The sequence below is a fragment of the Microtus oregoni genome, unplaced genomic scaffold (assembly GCF_018167655.1).
Source record: "Microtus oregoni isolate MIOR12 unplaced genomic scaffold, Mior012 000008F_ref0000371, whole genome shotgun sequence".
NCBI lineage: Eukaryota > Metazoa > Chordata > Mammalia > Rodentia > Cricetidae > Microtus > Microtus oregoni.
This window is the reverse complement of record NW_024543067.1, coordinates 22363981-22388226: the sequence shown is the minus strand read 5'-3', so window position 1 is coordinate 22388226 and position 24246 is coordinate 22363981. Positions and strand designations below refer to the sequence as shown.

The following is a 24246-nucleotide window of genomic DNA, read 5'->3' as shown; positions in this document are numbered from 1 at the left end:
GTCATAGAATTTAAAAGCCTAACCAGGGCTACATTAAAATACCACATTTTAAAAATACCAAAAATATATTAATAAATAAAATTTAAAAGCTTAAATATTAAAGATGTTATTTGCCAAGTATCTGGGAAAGAAGCTTTAAAATAACAATTTATTAAGATCTAACACATAAGAAAATCATTGTTCTGGCCTTTTTCTATAAACAAATGGTTCTCTTACAAAGCATAGTGCTTTAACTATTCACTTATGCTGTGGAATGTGGTAGTGCTTTCTTTCTTATTGAAAATGTTGTTAAACAATCAATATTTATGATTTGTTGGTTAATAGAGTGAGTAGTATGGGAGGAAGACCTTATTGATTGGGCATTCTCCTGTAGTTCACAAGATAAATGGCCTACAGATTTTATTCTACTATTTCAGAACCTCTCTGCCATTCACATTTTGTGATTGCTAAGTGATGATTTGAAACATATAAATGAAATGAGAGTATATAATAATTCAAATATGGTGGAATCAGAAGTCCCAAAATATTAAAATATATTCTTACATAATTGACTTGGTACATCTGAAAAAATATGCCAGTAAAGGGCAAAGTATAACCTCTTGGACTATGCACAGTTACTGATAACATTGTTCTTAATTGCTGTTGGATGCTTCTTATCAAAGCACTTAAGCAAGATATATATGTGGCACACACCTGCAGCTTGAGATAGCTGGGAGGTTGAAACAAGAGGACAAGTTTGAGGCAGCCTGGGTAGCTCAATGGGATCCTGTCTCAAAACAAAAGCTGTGAAAAAGGCTCAGGAATATAATTTCTTAACAGAGCAATTGCTTACCATTTGCAGAGACTTGGGTTTGGTTCTCAGTACTGCCTTTTATTTTGGTTACGAGTCTAGCCTTAAACAGTTGAGCCATTTCTCCAGCCCAACCAGTAGTCTTTAAAATATCTTTGAAACTATGCTTTCAAATTGTATATTTGTTTTATGTAAATAAGTCTCCAGATTATAATTTGCACTGAGAAAAATTAATGACTGAAATAATCTAACAGTTTGTAGATCAAAATGCATTAATATGTGACATATGTTTAAATTCTTTAAATTACAGTTTCAATTGGGGTTTAAATTATTACCACCTAAAACCTAATCCTGCTTTGTACAAAGTGAATCATGCCTTGAATGCTAGCACTTGAGAGGCAGAGACAAGAGAATGGCTGCAAGTTCAGGCAGGGATTACATGATGTGGGATTCCCCTCTGTATGCTGTGAATACCATCGGTTAATAAAGAAAACTGTCTTGGGCCAGTGCAGGGAATAGAGGTAGATGGGGAAAACTAAACTGAATGCTGGGAGAAAGAAGGAGGAGTTTAGGAGAAGCCATGTAGCCCTGACAGAGCTGGACGGAAATTTACCACTAGCCTGGTCCTTCTAGGAAGACCTGTCTTAAGACAAAACCACCAAAGTTTATTGTTTTATTTTATGATAGCACATCTTGTTTTTAAAAACGAGTTCGGTGGTGCTAGGGGAACTTTCAAGGACTCGCACTTAGACTTCTAGATCACTGATTCTAGATGGCTAAGGAGTGATACAGACTTGAGAAATATCTGGAAGTTTTGTTCAGACCTTAGCTGTCTTCATTGCTAAATGTAATTCCAAGGTTAGAATTAGTTTTTGGATATTTCTTATAGTTTCATGAGCCTTTGAAGCTACTTTTAGAGCATTTAAAATAGCCCAATATTCTTATTTAAAATGTACAATTTAAACAGTGCTGGAAGGCCTAGATAAACTCAGTATACTTGGTGTGTCTGCCAGTGTCAATCCTTACAACTGAAAGTATTGTAGGTCAGTGTGGTAACAGCAGACTGTGTCTTCTTCTCTGCACTCTAACACTCCCTCTAAATGTCAGAAAGTCAGTCCTTTTATTTTTATGTAAACTTTGCTGACATATTGTTTTGTTTCACTTAACTCATTGAAGTTAGAATTTTGTTTTCTCTTTGAAGGTTGGCTGTTGAAGGTACTATTGGAATAGATAATCATGTACCAACAAACACTGTTGTTTCCAACTCATGCTGTTCACATGTAGTTAATGGAGAAAACACACCTTCATCCCCGTCTCAGGTTGCTGCCAGACCCAAAAATACTCCAGCTCCAAAACCACTCACGTCTGAGCCCACCAGTGATACAGGTAACCTTGGGGGTTTGGCACATTGTTTGAATGACAATTAAAGAAGTGTATGTATTTAATGCCTCCATTTCCTTTATTATGCTGTCATCCTTCATCTGCTGCAATATAGCTTATAAAGCTATGATACCTGAAGATTCTTTTGAAATTTTTAAATCTTTGGAGTATTTAAGAAGGTATTCCTAAAACAGTTGAGAAATCACAACATTTTATTAAGCAAGTTCTAATATGATGTAAGATTCTTACACTTTAGATTAGACCAGAAAATACTATTTAATTAGTGACATAAATATATTTTTGAAAGAACTTGAGTGAATTCTTTGTTTTTTTTTTTTTAGGCAAAAGTTAATGATGAATGGTTTGTTTAAACTGATTTTATCATATGAATTCCCTTGTAGTAGCTAACTTATTAGAAATGTATGCTGTGATTTGACATAGACATCAGAAAGTTTTATATTTCCCTAAGGGAATAATTACACTGCTGTAGAAGAAATGCCCCAGGAAGACTTTATAATGGCTTTGGATTTTTCTAAAAATATACCACAATACGAACACCCTGAAGTGCTCCATACCTCCCAGAAGGCAAAAACAGCAGTGAACTTAGTTGTTTCTCTTTCAGAAAGGAAAAATGACATAGCATGATAGTATAGGCCAAGTAAAACTCATCTTTTGTTTTGTTTTGTTTTGTTTTTTTGTTTTTCGAGACAGGGTTTCTCTGTAGCTTTGGTGCCTATCCTGGAACTAGCTCTTGTAGACCAGGCTGGCCTCGAACTCCCAGAGATCCGCCTGCCTTTGCCTCCCGAGTGCTGGGATTAAAGGCATGCGCCACCACCGCCCGGCAGTAAAACCCATCTTATGAAGGGACAGGGCCTTATGAGCTCCTGCTTCTAAAGAATTATTTACAGTGATATCTTTTGGAGAGTTAGTTTCCTTTAAGGGTGTGGCCCCACACCCATGAGTATATGAGAAGCACAAAGTGGACTTTAAAAAGAAAAGAGGGCATAAAGTTGGAGGAAATAAAGAGTGGGGGGCAAATATGATCAACGTATTTCATGAAATTCTTGAGAAATTAATATTATATATTTAAAAACTTATCCTGCAACACATTCTGAACACATCAGTTCCTCTTGGTCCAATCTAAAAATTAGAATGTGCAGTTTTCAATATATAGTCTGAAAAAATAAATACAGAACGAGCAACAGTAGTTTTATCTCAGAAGAAAGGTTTATCTGCTCACCATACTTTACATGGGTCTAATGCTTTTTAGATTAAAAGGCCTTTAGTTTACCAGATAGTAATCCATAGGAAAGAACAGGAAAAAATTGACATTTTAATGTTATTTCCTTATGAACTCTTCCAAGTGGTTATAAAGATAAAAAAACAAAACAAGTATAAACTCACATATTAGCAAACTGAATGAGTTTATTTTATGTGACTATTGTTGGATTCAGGAGTTGAAGGAGTTGCATCATCTCTTGCAGTAATTAGATGTCATGACCAATAATTAAGTCAATTCCTTATTCATAAAAAGACTCAAATGTTAAAAAAATGTGGAATGGTCACTTCAGAAAGGCCATTTAAATGTATGGAATTTGAAGAATTTGCTCATATTTCAGAAACATTTAGCTGTGTGAGTAGATTAGTGAAAGTACTTACTACCCTTAGTTATTGCATATTTCAACATTGGGCTTATTCAGATGTTGATGAAATGTGAAAGCATTAACCTTTGTACAACTAGCATTTTAAATCTCTTTGCATACTTTATAGTTTGTTGGATATTTTATATATTCTATTGGGAATACGCTCATTATTCACATTCTTCTACCTGTCTTTACCTGAAATTTCAGGGTGAAAATATAACACACACATAAAGAACTAGCAATGAAGATTCAATCATACATAATGCCCTGGCATTTGTGAAATTATAAAGAAAGATAGGGCAGTCTTAACAGTTGTCATCTGCTTGCTGTACATGTGTTAAACACCTAATACTATTTACCAGCCACTCTCAAAGTCATTGGATACATAATAGTATTTTCTGTTTGCTCTGAGGAAATTGAAGTGCAGAGGGGTCATAGGCATTAGTATCCAGCTCTGTGGCTTTCAGCTTTATACTTGTAGCACAAATAATAAAAAAACCAGAGACAGATATTGGGGTTGAACCTGAAGATCAGAAAAGCAAAGCAGCCAACCACTAGAGTGAGTCTCTTCCCTTTATATCCCTCCCTCTGCCCAGCCATATTGCTTCTGTCTCCACCTCCCTAATGCTGGGATTAAAGGTGTGCGCCACCACTCTTTGGCCTGTATGGCTGACTAGTATGACTGCTTTGCCCTCTGATCTTCAGGAAAGCTGTATTTATTAAAACACAAATAATATGCCATTGTATATACTACCTCCTGTTCATTGTTAATTATATAAAGCTTCTCAAAAGGCTAATGTTTATCTTTTATTATTGAGATGGGCTTACCAAAATATTTTCCCAACCTTTTCACCTGCTGAGATTTTCTTAAAAATAGTGTAACTGTCCTCATATCTTTTAGTTTAAAGGGCTTTTAAACCTTTTATGTTGGTCACAACTACTTAGTTGATGTCTTTGTCTGATAGCTCATTTCTTACTCATAGAATTAATTCAGATAGCTTTTCAAGAAATTGGCATTCCTTATTTCTTTAAGATGTAGGTACCAAGTAGTATTCCCCAACCCCTTTTGAGGAGATGGATGCTGGGTATTGCCACAGGTACTTTTTTTTTTTTTAACTTTTTTTTTAATTGAGAAAAGGAAAAAAAAAACAAGTTTCCGCCTCCTCCCAGCCTCCCATTTCCCTCCCCCTCCTCCCACCCTTCTCCCCCTCCTCCCACCCTTCTCCTTCTCCTCCCACCCTTCTCCCCCTCCCCCCACTCCTCTCCCCCTCCCTCTCCAGTCCAAAGAGCAGTCAGGGTTCCCTGCCCTGTGGGAAGTCCAAGGTCCTCCCCCCTCCGTCCATGTCTAGGAAGGTGAACATCCAAACTGGCTAGGCTCCCACAAAGCCAGCACATTAAGTAGGATCAAAACCCCGTGCCATTGTCCTTGGTTTCTCATCAGCCCTTATTGTTCGCCATGTTCAGAGAGACCGGTTTTATCCCATACATGAGCAAAGAAGTCGGGATCACGAGGGGTGCACCCACCCACGGAGACAGTGGGGTTGATCTATTGGGAGCTCACCAAGGCCAGCTGGACTGTGACTGAAAAAGCCACAGGTACTTATAGATAGGAGGCAAGCACTTTAGCATCGAACTTCATTCCTAATATTCCTTTTTTCCATTCAGGACTCTGAGCCAGATTTTGTTACTGAATTTGTAATACTGAGTGTGGAGCCCCATATGCTCTCTCATTCACCACCAGGTCTTTGCTAGATGCAGCCAATGCTGTTGTATACTATTGAAGATCTTAATGTGAGCTCAGCAAACTTTTTTTCTCCAGGAAGTTATTCTAATATACATGTAATTCAAAGTTTCTGAAATCTCTTGGTAGTGGTGGTCATACCTTTAATCCTCTAGGGGAAGAGGCAGGTGGATGGATCTCTGTGAGTTTCAGGACAGCCAGAGCTGCCCAGTGAAATCCTTTCTTGGAAAACCAGAAAAAAAAATTGTGTGTGTGTTTGTTTTGTAAATTTATTTGGACTGGCACTAGGTTATCTATTTCCGCCAAGATTGGTTCCTAACCTGCTCAGGTGTTGGTGTGATTTATAATGCATATGCCATATTACTGTTCCAAATTCTAAAATATGAATTCTGGAATACATCTGTCTCCAAGGGTTTCAGATAATGGATCTTGGCCAATCTTAAGGAGTTCAGAGAAACGATAACTTCTCACCAGAGATAGTATTATACATGAAGGCTCTTTATCCCTCTTGATTAAGAAGATTCCTTTGAGACGGTTAGTTGCCATAAATATTTATTTTAGATTACAATGAGGTGAGATAATGAGTAAACCTGAAAAGAAAAGCTTAATCTGCTAAAAAGTGACAAAAATATCCTCAAAGTTAGCATCTCTATGTATAAAGGTGACTGATATTCTTAATTTAGTGCCTTATAACTTAGTTGAGAAGGTTAAATAATATATTAAAACAAAGATGTCTGCCATAGTTCTTGGAAAGTGGTATGTAATAAAAATACTATATTCTTTTCTACTTTAATTCTCTCTAATTTCTAGTATGAGATTATTTTTTCTAATGTATAATTATTACCATAATAGATATATAATAGATCAGTGTGATTTAGTATCAGACAAACCTATTCTATAGATATGTTACATTTTTTTCAGTTTTTATTAAGAAGTATAAATACTGAGAAAACTGCATAGAAATGTATGGGCAGATCCTGTGTACTGGCTTCTACTCATATCAAGTCTGCTTGTTATAGTAAGTTACCGTAATTCAGGAAACTGGTGCTAATCAACCAGAGTTTGTCACTGTGACAGTTCTGCCTACTGTGAGCAGTTGTGTGTTAGTTGCTTAATTGCTTCGCAGTGGGTTTAATCTAACTACCATTATTATTAGGTACAGTGCTGGTGGGCTGTTCCTACAGGGCAGCCTCACAGGCTTTTCCCTTGTAGATGTAGTCACTCTAAAATGATTTACCTGTAAGGAAATTCCTTAAGCAAACAGCCAGTTTTCATGTCATTGTTTGAAAAGTAGTAACATGGTCCTGTGATCTAGTTATGTTAAGGTAACAAAATACTCCAAGACTGTGTAACTTACAAATAAAGTGATATTTTAATTGTAAGACTCGGAAGGCAGAGGCAGGCTGCCCCTGTAACTTTAAGGCCAGCCTTATCTATGTAGTAAATTCCAGATCAGTCAGGACTACATAGTAATACTCTGTCAGGGGGATGGGAGATAAGAGAGAGATTTAGTTAACCGCTTTCCAGTCTGAAAGTTCACAATCATTCATCTCCTTTGGAACTCTGGTGAGGACCTTATGTTGGATGTCCTTGTGGCTGGAATATTTAAGTATTAAAGAGAAAGATGACCTGATAGGACAGGAAGTCAGAGAATGACTAGGAGTAAGACTTAATGTTTCATACATAGCAGCTTACTCTCTTAAGAACTGACTTGATGTTGTGTGACAACTACCTCAATCCTTCCAAGGGCAGCAGATTCAATGACCTAATTATTTTTCTCTCACTCAAAAAATGTTATATATACACACTTTAGACCATAACAAAGACATAACAAGTGGAATTCAAATATTCTAGTATTTTTACCTTTTTCTGCTTTATATGAAAGAATTGCTCTAACTCCCAAATCTTAATGACTAAAAGAGATTAGACTGTTAAACCAAACTGGGGGCGGGTATCACATGCTTGGAGACCTAGCTACTTGGATGAGGACAAGGTAGGAAGATTTCTTGAGTCCAGAAAGTCAAGGTCTGAACAACTTAGCTAAACAGTAATGGAGATCTCATATATTTGCCTCTCCTATTATATTTAAGAGTTTCCCAGTGACATCTTGCATTTTTTACAACCAGTAAATCATTATGAATAAATTGTTTTTGACAAAATGCATAATTTGCAAAATCAAACTGTAATTTAATAACGAAGAAAAGGGATCATGAGTTATAAGCATGTATAATCAGAAAGTCTGGAACAATATTTTTTGTAATAAGTATCACATAGAAACAGTGGATGGAAATTATAATTTAATTAAATTTCATTTTTTGAGGTACACTAGTTAGGTAGGTTTTGGAAAGCATAGTGCCATTCCAGTACTGTACAGAAATATTTGACTGCTCCAAAATCCCCTGCACTTTACTCACTCCTCCCCAGTCCCCGAGAATCACTGATCTTTGTGTTGTCTCCGTAATTTGTCATTTCTAGAAGATTTTGTGGCTAAATTGTGGAGTATGCAACCGTCTCATATTGACTCTTTTCACTTAGGAAAGTGCACACCTCAGGTTCTTCTGTGTCTGTGAATTTTATTCTTTTTCTTTATTGTGGTATCACAAGTGGTGATTTGTTTATTTAATCAAATCACCTGTTGAAGCAGCCTGGTCTCTTGAGTTATAAGCAATTAGGAATGTAGATTCTATCCAAATTTGTGTTCAGGTTTTTAGTGTGGTCATAAACTTTGAACTTACTTTGGTTAACAAATGAGATCAGTAGAGTGTATGATATTTGATGGGAAACTGTCCAGTCGTTTCCAAGGTAACTGTGCTGTGCATTTCCACCAACAAGGCATGAGAATTCCTGTTGTTCTTCATCCTAACCAGCCTTTGTATTTAAGCAGAGATATTTTTCCACCTTCTCACCCAAAGATTGTTTATCTATTCTTAGTCATTTTACTTTTATAAATGTCTTTTATTATACACCATGATGGTACATGCCTGTAATCCCAAGTGCTTTGGAGGATTAGTTTCCAGGCCTGCCTGGAGTAAAAACAAACAAACCAACAACAAAAACAACAAACACCAGCTCAGTATTTTTTGTTTTATTTTTTTTTCTAACAGACCTTGAATATGGTCCTAATGCTGAACTTAGGCTCTTCATTCTTCCAATATATTGTATTTAATTTATTAGTTCTAATTTCTGGTTATTTATTGTATATGTTCTAAATATTCTCCTTTATATGAGTTTTACCTTTTTCAGTGTTTTTGATTTTTTTTCAGCCTTAATACATTGTCAAATATAATCAGCAATATTGAATTGGAATAGTGTGATTTTGATCATCTTTACTTTGTTCATTAGTATTTTATTGAATACTTTTTTAGCTAGTATTGAAAATAATCTTTCTTTTATCCTTTGCTCAGTTACCATGATACATTTCCTAACATAATTTGCTAATATTGAATTATTTTTGGTTATGTATCATGTTGGCCTATGGTTCTGGGGACATTGTTTGATATGGGTTGAAAAGTTTTTTTTTTCTAATAGAGTATAACATTTTAAATAATGTAAAAATTATCTATAAAGCTTAAAGAATTTTTTCAAACCCTGTCCATCCCCTATGTATGAGGGAAACATTTTACCCATTACCTTTCCATTTTGACTCTGATTGAACATTTTAAGTTTCATTCATTTGCCTAATATATTTCACACTCATTTCAATAAAGTTCTGTGTATTTCTGATTTTACTTATATAATTTTGTTTTTCTTTATCAACATTGTCATTTTTTAACTTTCCTGATTATAAAGTCATTGGATAATATTTTTAAAATATAGATTTCTAGACAGTTTATATAAATGTCTCCCAAACATTTTAATGCCTCTGTTAAAAAGCAAAAGCTGAGTGCCGTTCACTGCAGCCTTCTTTTATGTTGCCCCCCAGGTAGCAGATGCAGTAGTTTCAGACCAAAGCCACTGATCTAGGTCTCAGCGGCTCTACTAGCCAGTAGGTGCAAGTGCCAGATGCAAAACCACTGAGCAGAAATTCACAGTGGATAAGTCCTGGAACTCAGCTGATGCTAGACACCGTGGTGCGTTTGGAGGTCCAGGACCATTTGTGAATCCACTTGGAGGACAGGACAACTGGTTAGGGGTGGTATGATACGTCCCATGCAGTATACCACCCATGAGTCTGACAATTCTGTAAACCATGTTCATGTCCTAGTTCCCCTACATAATCTTGGATCAATTTCCCACTACATGAATGAAGTTCATGATTGTTTCAGGGACACTACAGGGTTACTTGAATGTCTCAAGGTAGACATTCACTGAAGCAGTACTGCAATGTTTCCTTCAAGTTTCTAGGAGACGGGAAAATGCAGAGACTTGTTTGATCAAGTAGCAAGCTCACATGCTACCTTGTCAAATCTCCCTTCTGCAGTGTGACATACATGTTAGGAAGTGCAGAGAACTCTTCTGCACCCACCTGCCTTGCAGATCTCACGTCTGTGTTCAGACTGCCATCTGGCACACTTCCAGTTTACATGTTTCTGTCTGTCCTCTGTTGTACTTCAGTGTTTTCAGTGTTTTGATTCACTGCAGCAGAAGGCAAGCAGATGCTTATTGACTCTAATCCACCATCTTGAATTTTCTTACTTGTGAGTTTGACTCAATTTTATGTGTACATGTAGTCTAAATGGATATTATACTTGAAATAAAATTTAAAAAAAATAAGATGTCAGTAAATTTCAGCAGTAGGTTGTTTCTTAAGTAAGTGTAAAATGGAAGCTGGGCTTGATGGTCCGCCTGCTCAAGCAGCTGAGGCAGGAGGATTTCAAGTTCAAGAACAACCTGGGAAACTCATTGAGACATCTCAAAAAGTTAAAAAAAAAAGTTAAGAATACACTGTTGGATTTTTTTTATAGTCCTCTATAGTACTGTCTTAAGAATTAATGCAGACATGTGTTTCTAATTGGACAAACGAGTTTTTGTTTAGCTTTGTTTTCAGACTAGCCGCCACTTACATATAAGATAGGAGATTTACAGTTTATAATTTGGAGGGAAAACGTTTATTTTCTTAATGTTGGTGTGTTGCTTGAAGTTAAAGTTATTAGTTTATACACTTAAAATTTTATCATTTACCAATTTATTCTTAAAATCCCTAAATTTTTTTATTTACTTACTTTATTCTTAAAAATTGATTCCAAAACATCTCTTATTATTTTATGTTCTTCTGTATCTGGCACATGGCTCAGTTTGAGGAAGCATAGTAAATTGACTAGGTAATTTTATCATAGGTCATTTTGTTATTTTCCCCTTGTAGTTAATGGAGAATCATCTTCATCTGTCTTAGCTGATAATACTTCCACCATGGGTACTCCACTACCGTCTGAAGAAACCACCTCGACTTCCCATTGCACTAGCACCACCATTCAGGAGCCTCCTGTCCAAGGACCCCCGGCATCCTCAGAACACAGTGAATGTATTTCCTCTACCAGTGCCGAAATGGGACCAGAAGCTCAGAGCCTCATAGACCCTGATTCTGATTCCAGAAATGATTCTGTTTTTGACAAATTAAGGCAGCCAGAAGGGTTTGCGGAACCTCTGAGGCCACGGTCTAGAAATGCGAATAATGAATCTTTGCCATCAGGGTATGTCAAGAAAAGGTTTTTAATGTTTGCTTTCATTTAAGTAAAAATTTCTGATGAAATATGACTACTGAATATATGTATATGAAATGTTCCTTTTGTTTAAAAAAAACTCTTCGGGGCTGGAGAGATAGCTCAGCAGTTAAAAGTACATACTTGCAGAGAGCTCAAGTTCAGTTTCCAATATCCATGTCACGATGTTCACAATTCAGCTCTAAGATACTATGCCTGTGACCTCTGTGGGTGCCTGCACTCATGTGCATACATACCCCATACTCACATACTGACACATACACATAACCATTATTAAAAATAATAAAAATAAATCTTTTAAAAAATTAAATATAATTGGAACATTCATGCTATATATCTGCTCCAGTGAAATTTAATCTGTTGGAGTTAAGAACAATCACTTATCTCATCAAAATATGTGTGGTAAGAAATGAGCATACAGACCTGATGTGAATCTGCAAGACCTTTTGATTTTATTTTCACTTTGTTTAGTAGTGACCATGACATACTTGTCATAACTCCAGTTCTCTAGCTTTCTGTGTGATCTAGCATCCTTGATAACAACTAGTCATCCATTTCCAATACACTGAATACTGATGATAGTCTCCAAAGGGCTCTAGTATAAGCCTGGATTTTTCTAATCTTAGTTTTTCCTAATGCCCTTAAATTTCCTAATCTCCTTTAAGTGTGATTATTTAATCCTCAATGATTTTTTTATTTATTTTATTGTTTAGAACAGTCTTTTTTATTTTACATACCAATCTCAGTTCCCCCTTTGTTCCCTCCTCTTGCACCCGTTAACTTCTCCCCACCCCACTTCCCATCCCTTCCTCAGAGAGGATGAGGCTCCCATGGGGAGCCAACAAAGTCTATCACATCACTTGAGGCAGGACTAAGGCCTTGTTTCTAGCCTGAGCAAGGTATCCCTCCATAGGGAATGGGCTCCAAAAAACCAATTCGTGCACTAGGGATAAAAATACTGGTTTCATGGCCATTGGCCCCACAAACTGCCCAAGCCACATAGCTGTCACCCACATTGAGAGGGCATAGTTTGATCTTATGCAGCTTATCAAGCTTTCAGTCCAGAATCAGTAAGCTCCCACTAGCTTGGATCAGCTGTCTCTGTGGATTTTGCCATCAGGGTCTTGACTTTTTGCTCATGTTATCACTCTTCCCTCTCGTCAGCTGGACTTTGGGAGCTCAGCCCAGTCCTTAGCTATGGACTTCTGCAACTGCTTCCATCAGTTACTGGGTGAAGGTTGTATGGTGACAATTAAGGTAGTCATCAGTCTGCTTACAGGCAAAGTGCAGTTAAGGTACCATCTCCATTATTGTGTAAATTCTTAGCTGGTGCCATCCTGTGGATTCCAGGGAATTTCCCCAGTGCCAGGTTTCTTACTAACCCCATAATGGCTCCCTCAATCAATATATCTCTTTCCTTGCTCTCCCTCTCTGTCCTTAACTCAACCTTTCCAATCCGTCATGTTCTCTTCCCCTTTCCCCTTCTTCCCTCCTCACTCTCCTTCCACCCTCTCCTCCACACTCCCAATTTACTCTGGAGATCTTGTCTATTCTCCTTCCCAGGGGGATCCATTTGTCTCTCTCTTAGGGTCCTCCTTGTTTCCTGACTTCTCTGGGGTTGAGGACTGTAGGCTGGTTATCCTTTACTTTATTTCTAATACCCGCTTATGTGTGAGTACATACTGTGTTTGTCTTTCTGGGTCTGGGTTACCTTACTTAGGATGTTTTTTCTAGTTCCATCTTTGGCCTACAAATTTCAAGATGTCACAGTTTTTTACTGCTGAGTAGTACTCCATTGTGTAAATGTACCACATTTTTTTTATTCATTCTTGAGTTGAGGGGCATCTAGGCTGTTTATGAACATAGTTGAACAAAAATGTCCTTGTGGTATGAGCATGCATCCTTTGGGTATATGCCCAAGAGTGGTATTTCTCTCATATTTCTGAGAAACTGCCATACTGGTTTCCGAAGTGGATGTACAAGTTTGCATTCCCACCAGCACTGGACACCTCTTACTTCACATCCTCTACAGCATAAGCTGTCATTAATGGTTTTTGTCTTAGTCATTCTGGTAGGTATAAGATGGTATTTCAGAGTTGTTTTGATTTGTATTTCTCTGATGGCAACATCTATGACATGTACAGAGGACAACCTTTCACAGCACTCCTCCCCATTCTCTGGGTTTGTGTTCTGTCTCTGCCCTCTTCCATAATGTTCCCTGAGCCTTAACAGGGGAACTGGGGGCTGATAGTGATGTCCTTCTATAGCTCAGAAGTCACGGTCACTTATTAGCACTTTAACAGTTATAAGGCTTTGTGTAACCACTACCCTCTGTATTAAGAAGCTTCTCTGACCAAAGTTGAGAACAGCACAAGTTTGTGGTATGTAAATATAAATATTTAGTAGGCAGTTAGACAACATGATGCTACCACAAAGAGCATCAGTGGAGTCTCTGCTAGGGCCTCTGATGTCCTACCAATGTTTTTTTTTTTTTAATATTTATTTATTATGTATACAATATTCTGTCTGCCTATATTCCTGCAGGCCAGAAGAGGGCACCAGACCTCATTACAGATGGTTGTGAGCCACCATTTGGTTGCCGGGAATTGAACTCAGGACCTTTGGAAGAGCAAGCAATGCTCTTAACTGCTGAGCCATCTCTCCAGCCCCCTACCAATGGTTTTTGACCAGCTTTACAATACCAGGCATGAGTTCTCTTCAATAGAGTGAGCCTGAAGTCAAGTCCAGAGCATAGTTAATTCCTCCATAAGTAGTCTAACCACTGTCTGTCCAGCAGGCACATTTTGCCTGGCATGTGGTATTACCATGCAGGTCCAGTGCTGGTAAGACTATTGTCTGTTCTCAGTAAGCAGTTTGCATGGCACTTTGCAGCATTATGAAAGCTAGCCATTAGGGTGATGTCTTTATTTTTAAAACTTTTTTGTTTTGTTTTTTTTCCCCCTTGTCTATATCATACTGAGAAAAATAGCAGGGAAGAAGAAATGGGGAACCAAGAAAAGAAAATCAAAGTGGGGAAATAGATTGAGAGGCTTTTAGGAAATGATAAGTTTGTGATAGTCATTCAAAGGACTACTGAGATAAAGAGTGGAGTAGATATGCACAGTAACTCTGTGTGCACAGAGATGGCAGAATTGTCAGGGACAGTACCACCACATGTCTTAAAAACCTTCTAGATGTATAATTTTAAAATCAAAGACAATGTATATTACTTACTGGCATTTAGTACCTTGGACTTGCTCTTTGCTGAGATTCTTTTACCCTTGATTATATTTCTTTTCTGTTAGTTTGGAGGAGTGTAAATTGATAAAATCAAAATTTTAAGTATTCTATGCTTTCTTAACTACAGTTATTTATTTTCTAGTTCTGTTATGAAGAAGCAATAATTAAGACATCAAAATACCTTTATATGCAGGTAGTGGTGGTGCATGCCTTCAATCCCAGCACTTGGGAGGCAGAGGCAGGCAGATATCTCTATGAGTCTGAGGAACCCTGTTTTGGGGAAAAAGATAGATAGATAGATAGATAGATAGATAGATAGATAGATAGATAAAAAGGCCTTTATAGGTTCTCTCTCTCTCCCTCTGTGTGTGTGTGTGTGTTTGTGTTTATATGTTATGAATGTGTGGGACTTGTGAAGTAAAGCCTGTTTGTATTGTTCCTCCTGGTTTCTAGATTCTAGAACATTTTCATATTTCCTAATCTTTTGTTTCTTGCTTCTATTTTTGTACTTTTATTATAGGTGGGAACAGAGAAAAGATCCTCATGGTAGAACCTATTATGTGGATCATAATACTAGAACTACCACATGGGAGAGACCACAGCCTTTGCCTCCAGGGTAATGTACTATCCTTATGTGTCTTTAGTTATGTTTTTATTGTATGTAAGTTTTAAATTTATTTGGTATAATATTCATAAATACAAATTTAAAGATAGTCTATAATTTTTGGACAGTAGTTTTAGTGAAATAGAGTTTATGTTATGGTTCTCAATGGATGAATTGAATGAATGGCTATAACATGGTGATCCTATTTATTTAAAATGAGCCTTTGGATGTACTATATTGAAACACCACATCTGTGTTTTCCACTAATAAGTTCTTACTTAATTCCATAGGAACAAGTGCTGAGTTCTTTCCTTTATTTAAAAAAAAAAATTCACAACAATGAAATCTTTTGACCATTGAAACTAGGCACTCAGGTGTCAAAGACTGAAGGAAATATATTCTAAGCATAGGGATAGTGTTTGAAGGTAATTCAATAGTATAATTCAACTATCTGTCCAATGCAGTGTGTAGAGTTATTTTAAAAAGCAAAGGAAGATCAGTTTTGACCTTGAAAAAGGGTACTAGCAGAAACTTTAGTATGTTTTTGATTATTTAAACTTTATGTTTTTCATATGGTATAATATAAGCTTACATGTAAATGAGCTTATAGATGTTAATTTTGGAACCAATCTAATGTCTCTTACATTATTAAGTCTCATGAAATATAATAATGCACATCATTGTGTATGTCAGAGGGTCACACATTTTTTGTCTGACCCACATAAATATGTATATATGTATGTTTAGGGGATGTTTTGAGATTGGGTTTCTCTGTGTCAATGGATCCCATTATATTTATAATAATAAGTTTGGGAGAATTTCAAATTGGATCCTGAAGGGATACTTAGTCATAGTACAAAATTAGTAACAAAAACTGACTTAATAGATCCCAGGTTTGGGGAAATACAAGTAATAAATAGAACCTTGGAATCTGAGTGAAATTCTAGTTGGTAAAAGATACAGAACAGGGCCTCTGCCCATCTGGAGTTAAAAGAGTGGCAGGGCAGGATTGACATATAAGGCACACGTGGGACCAGCACCTCACTGGTTGAGCTCTCCTAGGAGATATCTGAGGGACTTTAAGAAATGAAACTGAGAAGATGGATAAGTTCCTTCTGACTACTGCCTGAAAACTATTTTTCAAGAAGAAATGAGGAGTAAGTCTGTCTGTGATAGAACAGGAATTTAGCAATGATAAGTTCTTCACAGATTCATATCCTCTTTTGAAGAATAAATATAGCTAGGTATTATGGCTTATTCCTGTAATCCTAGCACTTGGGAGAGAGAGGCTTGAGAGTTGAAGGTCCACTGGTACCCTGAGTTAAGACCAGTGTGGTCTACATAGCCTCTCCATGTCTCAAAAGACCAAGACTGGGATGTGACTCAACAGGTAGAGAATTTGCCTAACATTGCTTGGGCTTCCTCCCTAACAATGCCAATGAATAAATAAAGTAAAAATACGTATGTTTTAACTTACTAGGTGGTTATTTATTGCTTATTTGTCTTGCTTATTTGTGGTAGTTGGGAAAGAAGAGTTGATGATCGTGGAAGAGTTTATTATGTGGATCATAACACCAGAACAACAACCTGGCAGCGGCCTACCATGGAATCTGTTCGAAATTTTGAACAGTGGCAGTCTCAGCGGAATCAATTGCAGGGAGCTATGCAACAATTCAACCAACGATACCTCTATTCGGTAATTAGCACATAACAATGTGTTAATGTTATCTTTCCCTTACATTGGTGGCTTTCTAAAATGTGGAGACTACATTCCAATGGTTTGTTTGCTTCACTTTATTTTTGGTTAATCTTTAATATTATTTCTAAAAGGTATAAATGAATAAGCATTCTTGAATATTTTCTGTCTTTGGAGTATTTTAGATTTTGGTTTAGGGTACTCATCCTGTGTATAGTAAATAAGGAAAATTTTACTATGAGGTTTGTTTTTGTTTCTGTGTAGGACTTTGCGTGCATGAAAATTTAGAAACAGGAAAAAATTAGGTATTGATTATGTGTCAAAATATTTTCTGTTAAATGGCAGAATTCTCTTAAACAGATGTATTTTAAGTTACCTCAATAGAATACCAGGACTGCGATAAGAAAGACGCATTCTCTGGCTTACAGTACCCTCATCAAGAGCTGAGTTTAGCCTTTTAGGGCATCATCTATTATCATGGATCTTGCCTGTACCATCTATTATCATGCTTCTTGTCTGCATTGCCTATTGTCATGCACCTTACGGACACCATCTGTTGCACCCATTTTACCTGCACCTCTGTAGTCACTCATCTTACCTGCACCAGCTGTTGCCATGCATCTTTCCTGCACTTTCTATTGCCATGCATTTGGTTTTCTTTTTTGAGCATGAAGAGCTGCTGCCCTTGACCTGATTTCCAGAGTCTCTGTCATGAAAGGGGAGGGTAAACTGAAAGGGAGGAGAGAACTTTACTGTAGCAGACTCTTGTACTTAGCAAGTCTTTTGCTTCTGCCTCATTGGTCAGAATTGAGCACTTTATGCTGTGCTAATCCAGATTTAATGGACTATTTCTTCTGGGCACGTTGTTACTTCAAACAAAACAGAACTAGTGGTTTGATTATCAAGAAAGATAAAGATGGATAATTAGTACAGTTAGCACTATTTGTGGCAGTACTATCAAATATTCATCAAGATGTGTATACATTAACATTTTGCAGAATAATTATAATAATTTTTCTCTTTTTGAAAAAATAATATCTTATTTAAATGTATAATTCTCTATATACTGGTCACCCATCTCTTTGAACTTTGTTTCTTGAAATTACTGTATTCATATTCCTTTATAATATTTTTAAAAATTTTAAGGTATGACTATTAAGTGCTTATATATATTAGTATATTTCTGGCTAAAACTGCTATCTTATTTCTGTCTCCAACCTCTTTTTCAACCAGGCTTCAATGTTAGCTGCAGAAAATGATCCATATGGACCTTTACCTCCAGGCTGGGGTAAGCAGATAAGATGTTTATAAAAATATGTGTAAGGGATATAGGTATCAAATTGTTATTAAATGTTATTCATACTTTATGTTTTAGAAAAAAGAGTGGATTCAACAGACAGAGTTTACTTTGTGAATCATAATACAAAAACTACCCAATGGGAAGACCCAAGAACTCAAGGGTATGTATATACTACAGTCTTAAGTTATCACATATGGGTAGATGGATGGATGGAATCAGTGGGCTGTAAGTACCCAAAACATACCCACCTTATGATTGTGAGTTTTATCTTATAGCTTACCAAATGAAGAGCCCCTGCCAGAAGGCTGGGAGATCAGGTATACTCGAGAAGGTGTTAGGTACTTTGTGGATCATAACACAAGAACAACAACATTCAAAGATCCTCGCAATGGGAAGTCATCTGTGTGAGTAGAAACCTGAACTTTAAAAATATCACTTAGTGAAAACAGGAGGCTTAGTCTCTAAATAGCCCCAAATTTAGGAACAAACAATTTTTGATTAAGAAAACATCCACAGGTAATGTCCAGCTATAACTGTTTTTGTTCTATATTATTCCAGAATGGATTTGTGGTATGCCATTTCTTAACTAAAGCACACAATATATAGTTTGCTTTTTCATTCTTATCTGTTTCCTTCCTTGGTACATGTGTTACACAAACAGCTGTTTCCCCCATGTTATTAGCAAAGAATGCCAGATCCCTGTGAAGTGTTTGGTGAACTTCCTTGGATGAATGAATGTCCTTGATGACAGCTGAAGACAGTATTTTATGTTCATTCTATCATGAAAGTACCCTGTTCTTTGTGTTAAGATTGTCTAGGCAGGAGAAGCAGGCCTCCTGAATTTCTTCTGTGCTGAATCGTGTATCTGCTTCTTTTCTCATTGTCCGGCAGAGTCACATAGTCAGCATGTAACTTGCTCTAAGAATTTAATTTTACTTTGCTTTGTTTTTATTCAGATCAGATTTAGGATAAGGTACAGGGTTTTTTCCTCATGTTCCCCTTATCTAGAATCCCCTGACTTCCTCAGTGTTAAGAATGATCAGGATTCTGCTTGTTTTTTTCACAAATAAAATAGTAAAAAACAAAGGTTTTTTCTAAGTATCCATAATAGATCTAGGACCTGCCTCTACTTGCAGTCTCTGTGTGTGCATGTGTTCTACTAATGTGACAACCTTCATGACTCAAGGCTCCATTGTCCTAATGAATGCACCTGTTTTTATTGCAAGTAAATAATTTTCCTTAGTCATATTATGATCTAGTGCACACTGTTTCATACTTAATGTTACAGTTTTATTTGTTATGCTTCTCTTCAGAGCTAAAGGTGGTCCACAGATTGCTTATGAACGCAGCTTTAGGTGGAAGCTTGCTCATTTCCGTTACTTGTGCCAGGTACTACAGTGGTAAATAAATCTCATTTATAATCATTTAGTCTGATTATTATATAATACATGTTTGACTTAAATGATATGGTATTTTTGTTTTTAGTCTAATGCACTGCCTAGTCACGTAAAGATCAATGTGTCCCGTCAGACTTTATTTGAAGATTCCTTCCAACAGGTAAGGTTCATTTTCATTATCAAAATGAAACAGTGCTTCTTGTCTTATTTTCTTCTGGGCTTCTAAAGGGAGTTAAAAGCTTTTGAGTTTTGAAACATTTATAGTAGGTCCCACTCCTTAAGTGACTAAATTAGTAATTATATTAAACTTTATTATGTGGGCTAGAGGCAAAGCATTCAAATACATGAAATAAAATTAAACTTTACTATTTATTTTATTTTATTTTTATTGAGAAAAGGAAAAAAAAGAAAAAAAAGTTTCCGCCTCCCCCCCAGCCTCCCATTTCCCTCCCCTTCCTCCCACACTTCTCCCCCTCCCTCCCACTCCTCTCCCTCTCCCTCTCCAGTCCAAAGAGCAGTCAGGGTTCCCTGCCCTGTGGGAAGTCCAAGGTCCTCCCCCCTCCGTCCATGTCTAGGAAGGTGAGCATCCAAACAGACTAGGCTCCCACAAAGCCAGAACATGTAGTAGGATCAAAACCCCGAGCCATTGTCCTTGGCTTCTCATCAGCCCTCATTGTTCGCCATGCTCAGAGAGTCCAGTTTTATCCCATGCTTTTTCAGTCACGGTCCACTGAGACAGTGGGGCTGATCTATTGGAAACTTTACCATTTAATAAGTAATGACTGTTTACCAATTACTGAGAATTTTAAATTGCTTTTCTTTCCTCCTCACAGCATCTCTGTGAGAGAACTCCTAGCGTCATCTCCATTCTATAGGTGAGGTGGGAAACTGAGAGACAGCCAAGAATTTAGGTGTAGCTGGGTGTGGTATCACACGCCTTTAATCTCAGCATCCTAGAGGTAGAGACAGGTAGGTCTCTATGAATTCCTGGTCATACAAGTGAGGTAGTGAGAATCTGTCTTCAAAACCAACCAACCTTGCCGGTGAGGGTGAGGGTGATGGCAGCACCTGCCTTTAATCCCAGCACTTGGGAAGGCAGAGGCAGGTGGATCTCTGTGAGTTCAAGGCCAGCCTTATTTAGGAGAGCTAGTTCCAGGACAGGCTCCAAAGCTACTGTGAAACCCCATCCTGAAAAACAAACAAACAAACAAAAAACAACCAATAAAATAAAATAATTTAGATGTATTCTTACTGAAATAAAGTTTGAACAACATTTGGGGCAAATCTGTTTTCACACTTGTAAAACTTGTGAAAATGCTAACAAATGAAATTGGTGGATACTGTAAGTCCACTTAAATATCCCATTAGTGACTCTTACGTTCATTCGTCCTCTAGGTTACACTGTGTTTGATCTAGCTTGAGCGTGTTGTTTATAATGACAGGCCCTGCTTTCCTCCCATATATGGTCATTTTCTAATCATTTATAGTTCATCATTTTCATAACACTGTTCCTTCCCTGTTTCCCTTACTGGAATGTATGCTTCATGAGAACATGGATTGTTGGTTTACTTTACCTTGGTTTAGTATCTAGAATAGTGCCTTTAATTCAACAGTTATTCAGTAAGTAAGTAATGAACAAATGGGTGGATGGATACATAAATGTAACATATCTGTCTTTCTGGAGTCATCTGCAGAATATTATTAAAACTAGAATCATGACATTCTCTTATGATAAAGTAGAGAGTTTTTCATGATCTTTCACTCTAAAGCAATGACTTTAACTTTTTTGTGTACTCAAATAGGAGTTTCATTAATTTTTTTAATTGTTTCTTTTATTTTAAAGATTATAATATAACTACATCATTTCCTCTTCTATTTCCTTCCTCCATACTCTCTCATATACTACTTCTGGCTTTTTTTCAAATTTATGGTCTCTTTTTTCATTAATTGTTGTTCATACATACGTATATCTATTTATATTCCTGATATATAAATATAAGTTGTTTCTTCTGTATAATATTATTGGTATTTATATATTTTTATGGCTTACCATATAGTATTAGACAGCCAATTGTTGTGCTTTTCCCTAGGGAAGACTATTTCACCTGCTCTCAGCATTCCTGCATTGCCTATAGTTTTTATATAGGACCTTTAGACCCTTTCCCTGTCCATATTAGTATGTCCCTTGGTGTCCTCCATGTTCTAACTCATGGTTAGGCGTTCATGTTGTGAGAATTTATGGGTGTGGCTTCTATCATTCCAAGGAGAAACAATTTCACAACAAGCTTCCTGATCCTTTGACTCTTAAAGTCTTTTTGACCCCTTTTCTGCAATCTTTGGACCTTAGGTGTGGTATCAGTTGGGACTGGGCTTCACAGCTCTACAATTTAATTGGTTGTTTTCTGTAATAATCTTTGTAGCAAAGAGAACATTCTTGGATGAAGGGTGAGAACTCCACTTATCTGTGGGTATAAGGGCATATATTTAGAATAGTGTTAGAGACTATGCTGGTTTAGTAAAGAGGTTCTCTTCCAGGTCCTTTGACTTCATGAGCACTGGTAGTGTGCTATGCTTCCAGTAGCAGGAATGATATCCCTCTCGTTGGGGCAGTCTTAGGTCCAGTTGCAGAACCCTATGAAGTTCTAGAGACATTTATAGCATATCCTCATTTTACTAGTTGTTGTTAAACTTTAGAAAAGAAAGCCGTAGCTGGGCAGTGCTGGCACACACCTTTAATCCCAGCACTTGGGAGGCAGAGGCAGGTGGATCTCTTCGAGTTCAAGGACAGCCTGGTCTACAAGAGCTAGTTCCAGGGACGTGCTTCAAAGCTACAGAGAAGCCCTGTCTTGATAAAAACAAAGAAAAGAAAAAAAGGGAGAGAGGAAGGGAGGAAGAAAGGGAGGAGGGAGGAAACGATAGCTGTTATCAAACTGCTTTTGCATGTGAGTGACTAATTCTGAGCCAAATAATTGTTTCAAGTTTCCAAGTGTGTTTTTACAACTGGCTTGTTCAGAGCTATATTTGAATTGCTTTTAGCAACTGTGTATCTAAATTCACTAGTTATTGTATTACTTTTACTGCCTTAAGTCTGTTCAGATATAGAGTTAAGCCAGTAATTGCTTCCTAGGGAATCCTATTAGTGAGCTGTGTTTGGACCTAGACCTGCCACTCTTGGCTGTGGTTCAGATGAATGATAGTAGATAATAAATTTTTATCCCCAAGTAAAGCATGCTTATGAATAAGTTTGATGGAAACTTGTAGATTATAAAAATGTATTTGGTTCTTATTTTACGATATGCTGTTATGTAAATATACCTCCTTGTGTAAGGCTTGCAGATGAATTTCTATCCTCTTGAGAGATAAAAAAATGTGGTGTAGGTGGGACTCAAAAAGTCCTTTCACGTTACAATATTGCTACAGTGAAAAACTTACCAGTCACACATTGGAAGATTAGAAACTTGAGGTGGGGAAGGGGAAAATGTAATCTAACTTGTCCAACTCTAAGTGGAACCACTGTTTAACGCTAAAAGTGGGAAGAATATATAAAAGTGAGTCAGAGAAAACTTGGAGGATTGTTCATCTTTAGCTAGTTTTTGGAACAAGCCAGATAAAATGCAGAATTAAATATGGGATAGTGGAATGTGTACTTTTGAAAATACAGGTTAATTTAAATTGAATTATTTGGAAGTAACTTATGCAGTGTATAAATGTCAAAATATCCACATTTTTGTCTTTAATTAGATTATGGCATTGAAACCGTATGACTTAAGGAGGCGATTATATGTAATATTTAGAGGAGAAGAAGGCCTTGATTATGGTGGTCTTGCAAGGTAAAGTTAAAAAGTTACTTATTAAAGAGTTATTACTGCTTTGTAATAAGTTTATTTTGCCATCTGAGATGGATGTATTCTTAAAGAGATATATATGAATATAATAAGCTACCTTTTTTAGTAGCACCAGAGTAATTTTGGGTAATCATTATTACAACTCTTTTTGCATATGTGTATATGTATGGTATGTGTGTATGTGTACTTGCATGAGTATGGTAAACGTGTATTCATGGACGTATGTTATGTAGGAGTGGTGTGCACATGCATGTACAGGCCTGAGGTTGACATGTGTCTTCCTCTATCCTTTCTACATTATATGTTTAGGCATGGTCTCTTGTTGTTCTCAAGTTCAACTGGTGTGGTTAACCAGATTTTTCTGGGATTTTCTCTCTCTATATCCCATATACTGGGATTACAGGTGGGTCACCATGACCACATGCCCAGAACACGTGGGTTCTGGGATCAGAGAACTCAGAGTGCCCTGCCTGTGTGGCAAGTGCTTTACACACAGGGTACAACCATTGTGATTATTCTTCTGTGCATGCTAAAGTTCTTATCAGATGGCTGCATAGTATTCTACATGTGCATGTAGCATAATTAATGGTTATAGATGGTTATTTATTGATTTTGCTATTACAACACTGTATATCACTTTTATTTGTCCTTTTTCTCTGATCTGAGTTTATTCGGAAAATAAAATTTTTCTACATTTAATCAGTTTACTTAAGAGATACCCGTGAAGTAGTTAGTGAAAATCCTTCTTTGTTTTCTCCCTTAACTACTTCATACAAATCTACATTGGTATTTTTTATAGTTAACAGTTTCATTAAGTCTTCCTGGGAATTCAGATTTTTATAGAATTTTGTAGAATGAGAAAAACCACCATTCAATATAGCTGATAGAAGTGCAGAACTAGGTCACAACTGGTAGAAGTAGATACGTAATATTGCTGTGAGTTGGTCAGG

General features: G+C 36.8%; 1 protein-coding gene across 6 annotated transcripts in view; it reads left to right on the top strand.

The window, feature by feature from the left end:
* Positions 1-24246, top strand: part of Wwp1 (WW domain containing E3 ubiquitin protein ligase 1) — an 85178-nt gene that overhangs the window by 34906 nt on the left and 26026 nt on the right. For 2 of the 6 annotated variants that reach the window (XM_041657050.1, XM_041657049.1), the window contains exons 3-13: positions 1992-2005; positions 2110-2176; positions 10857-11184; positions 14975-15070; positions 16580-16754; positions 17988-18042; positions 18130-18214; positions 18330-18458; positions 19368-19443; positions 19540-19611; positions 23193-23281. In XM_041657050.1, coding sequence (XP_041512984.1) covers positions 1992-2005; positions 2110-2176; positions 10857-11184; positions 14975-15070; positions 16580-16754; positions 17988-18042; positions 18130-18214; positions 18330-18458; positions 19368-19443; positions 19540-19611; positions 23193-23281 — 1186 coding nt within the window. Of the gene's footprint in view, positions 1-1991; positions 2177-10856; positions 11185-14974; positions 15071-16579; positions 16755-17987; positions 18043-18129; positions 18215-18329; positions 18459-19367; positions 19444-19539; positions 19612-23192; positions 23282-24246 lie in introns of all 6 variants that reach the window. The other 4 variants (XM_041657046.1, XM_041657045.1, XM_041657051.1 and 1 more) reach the window with 3 other exon arrangements.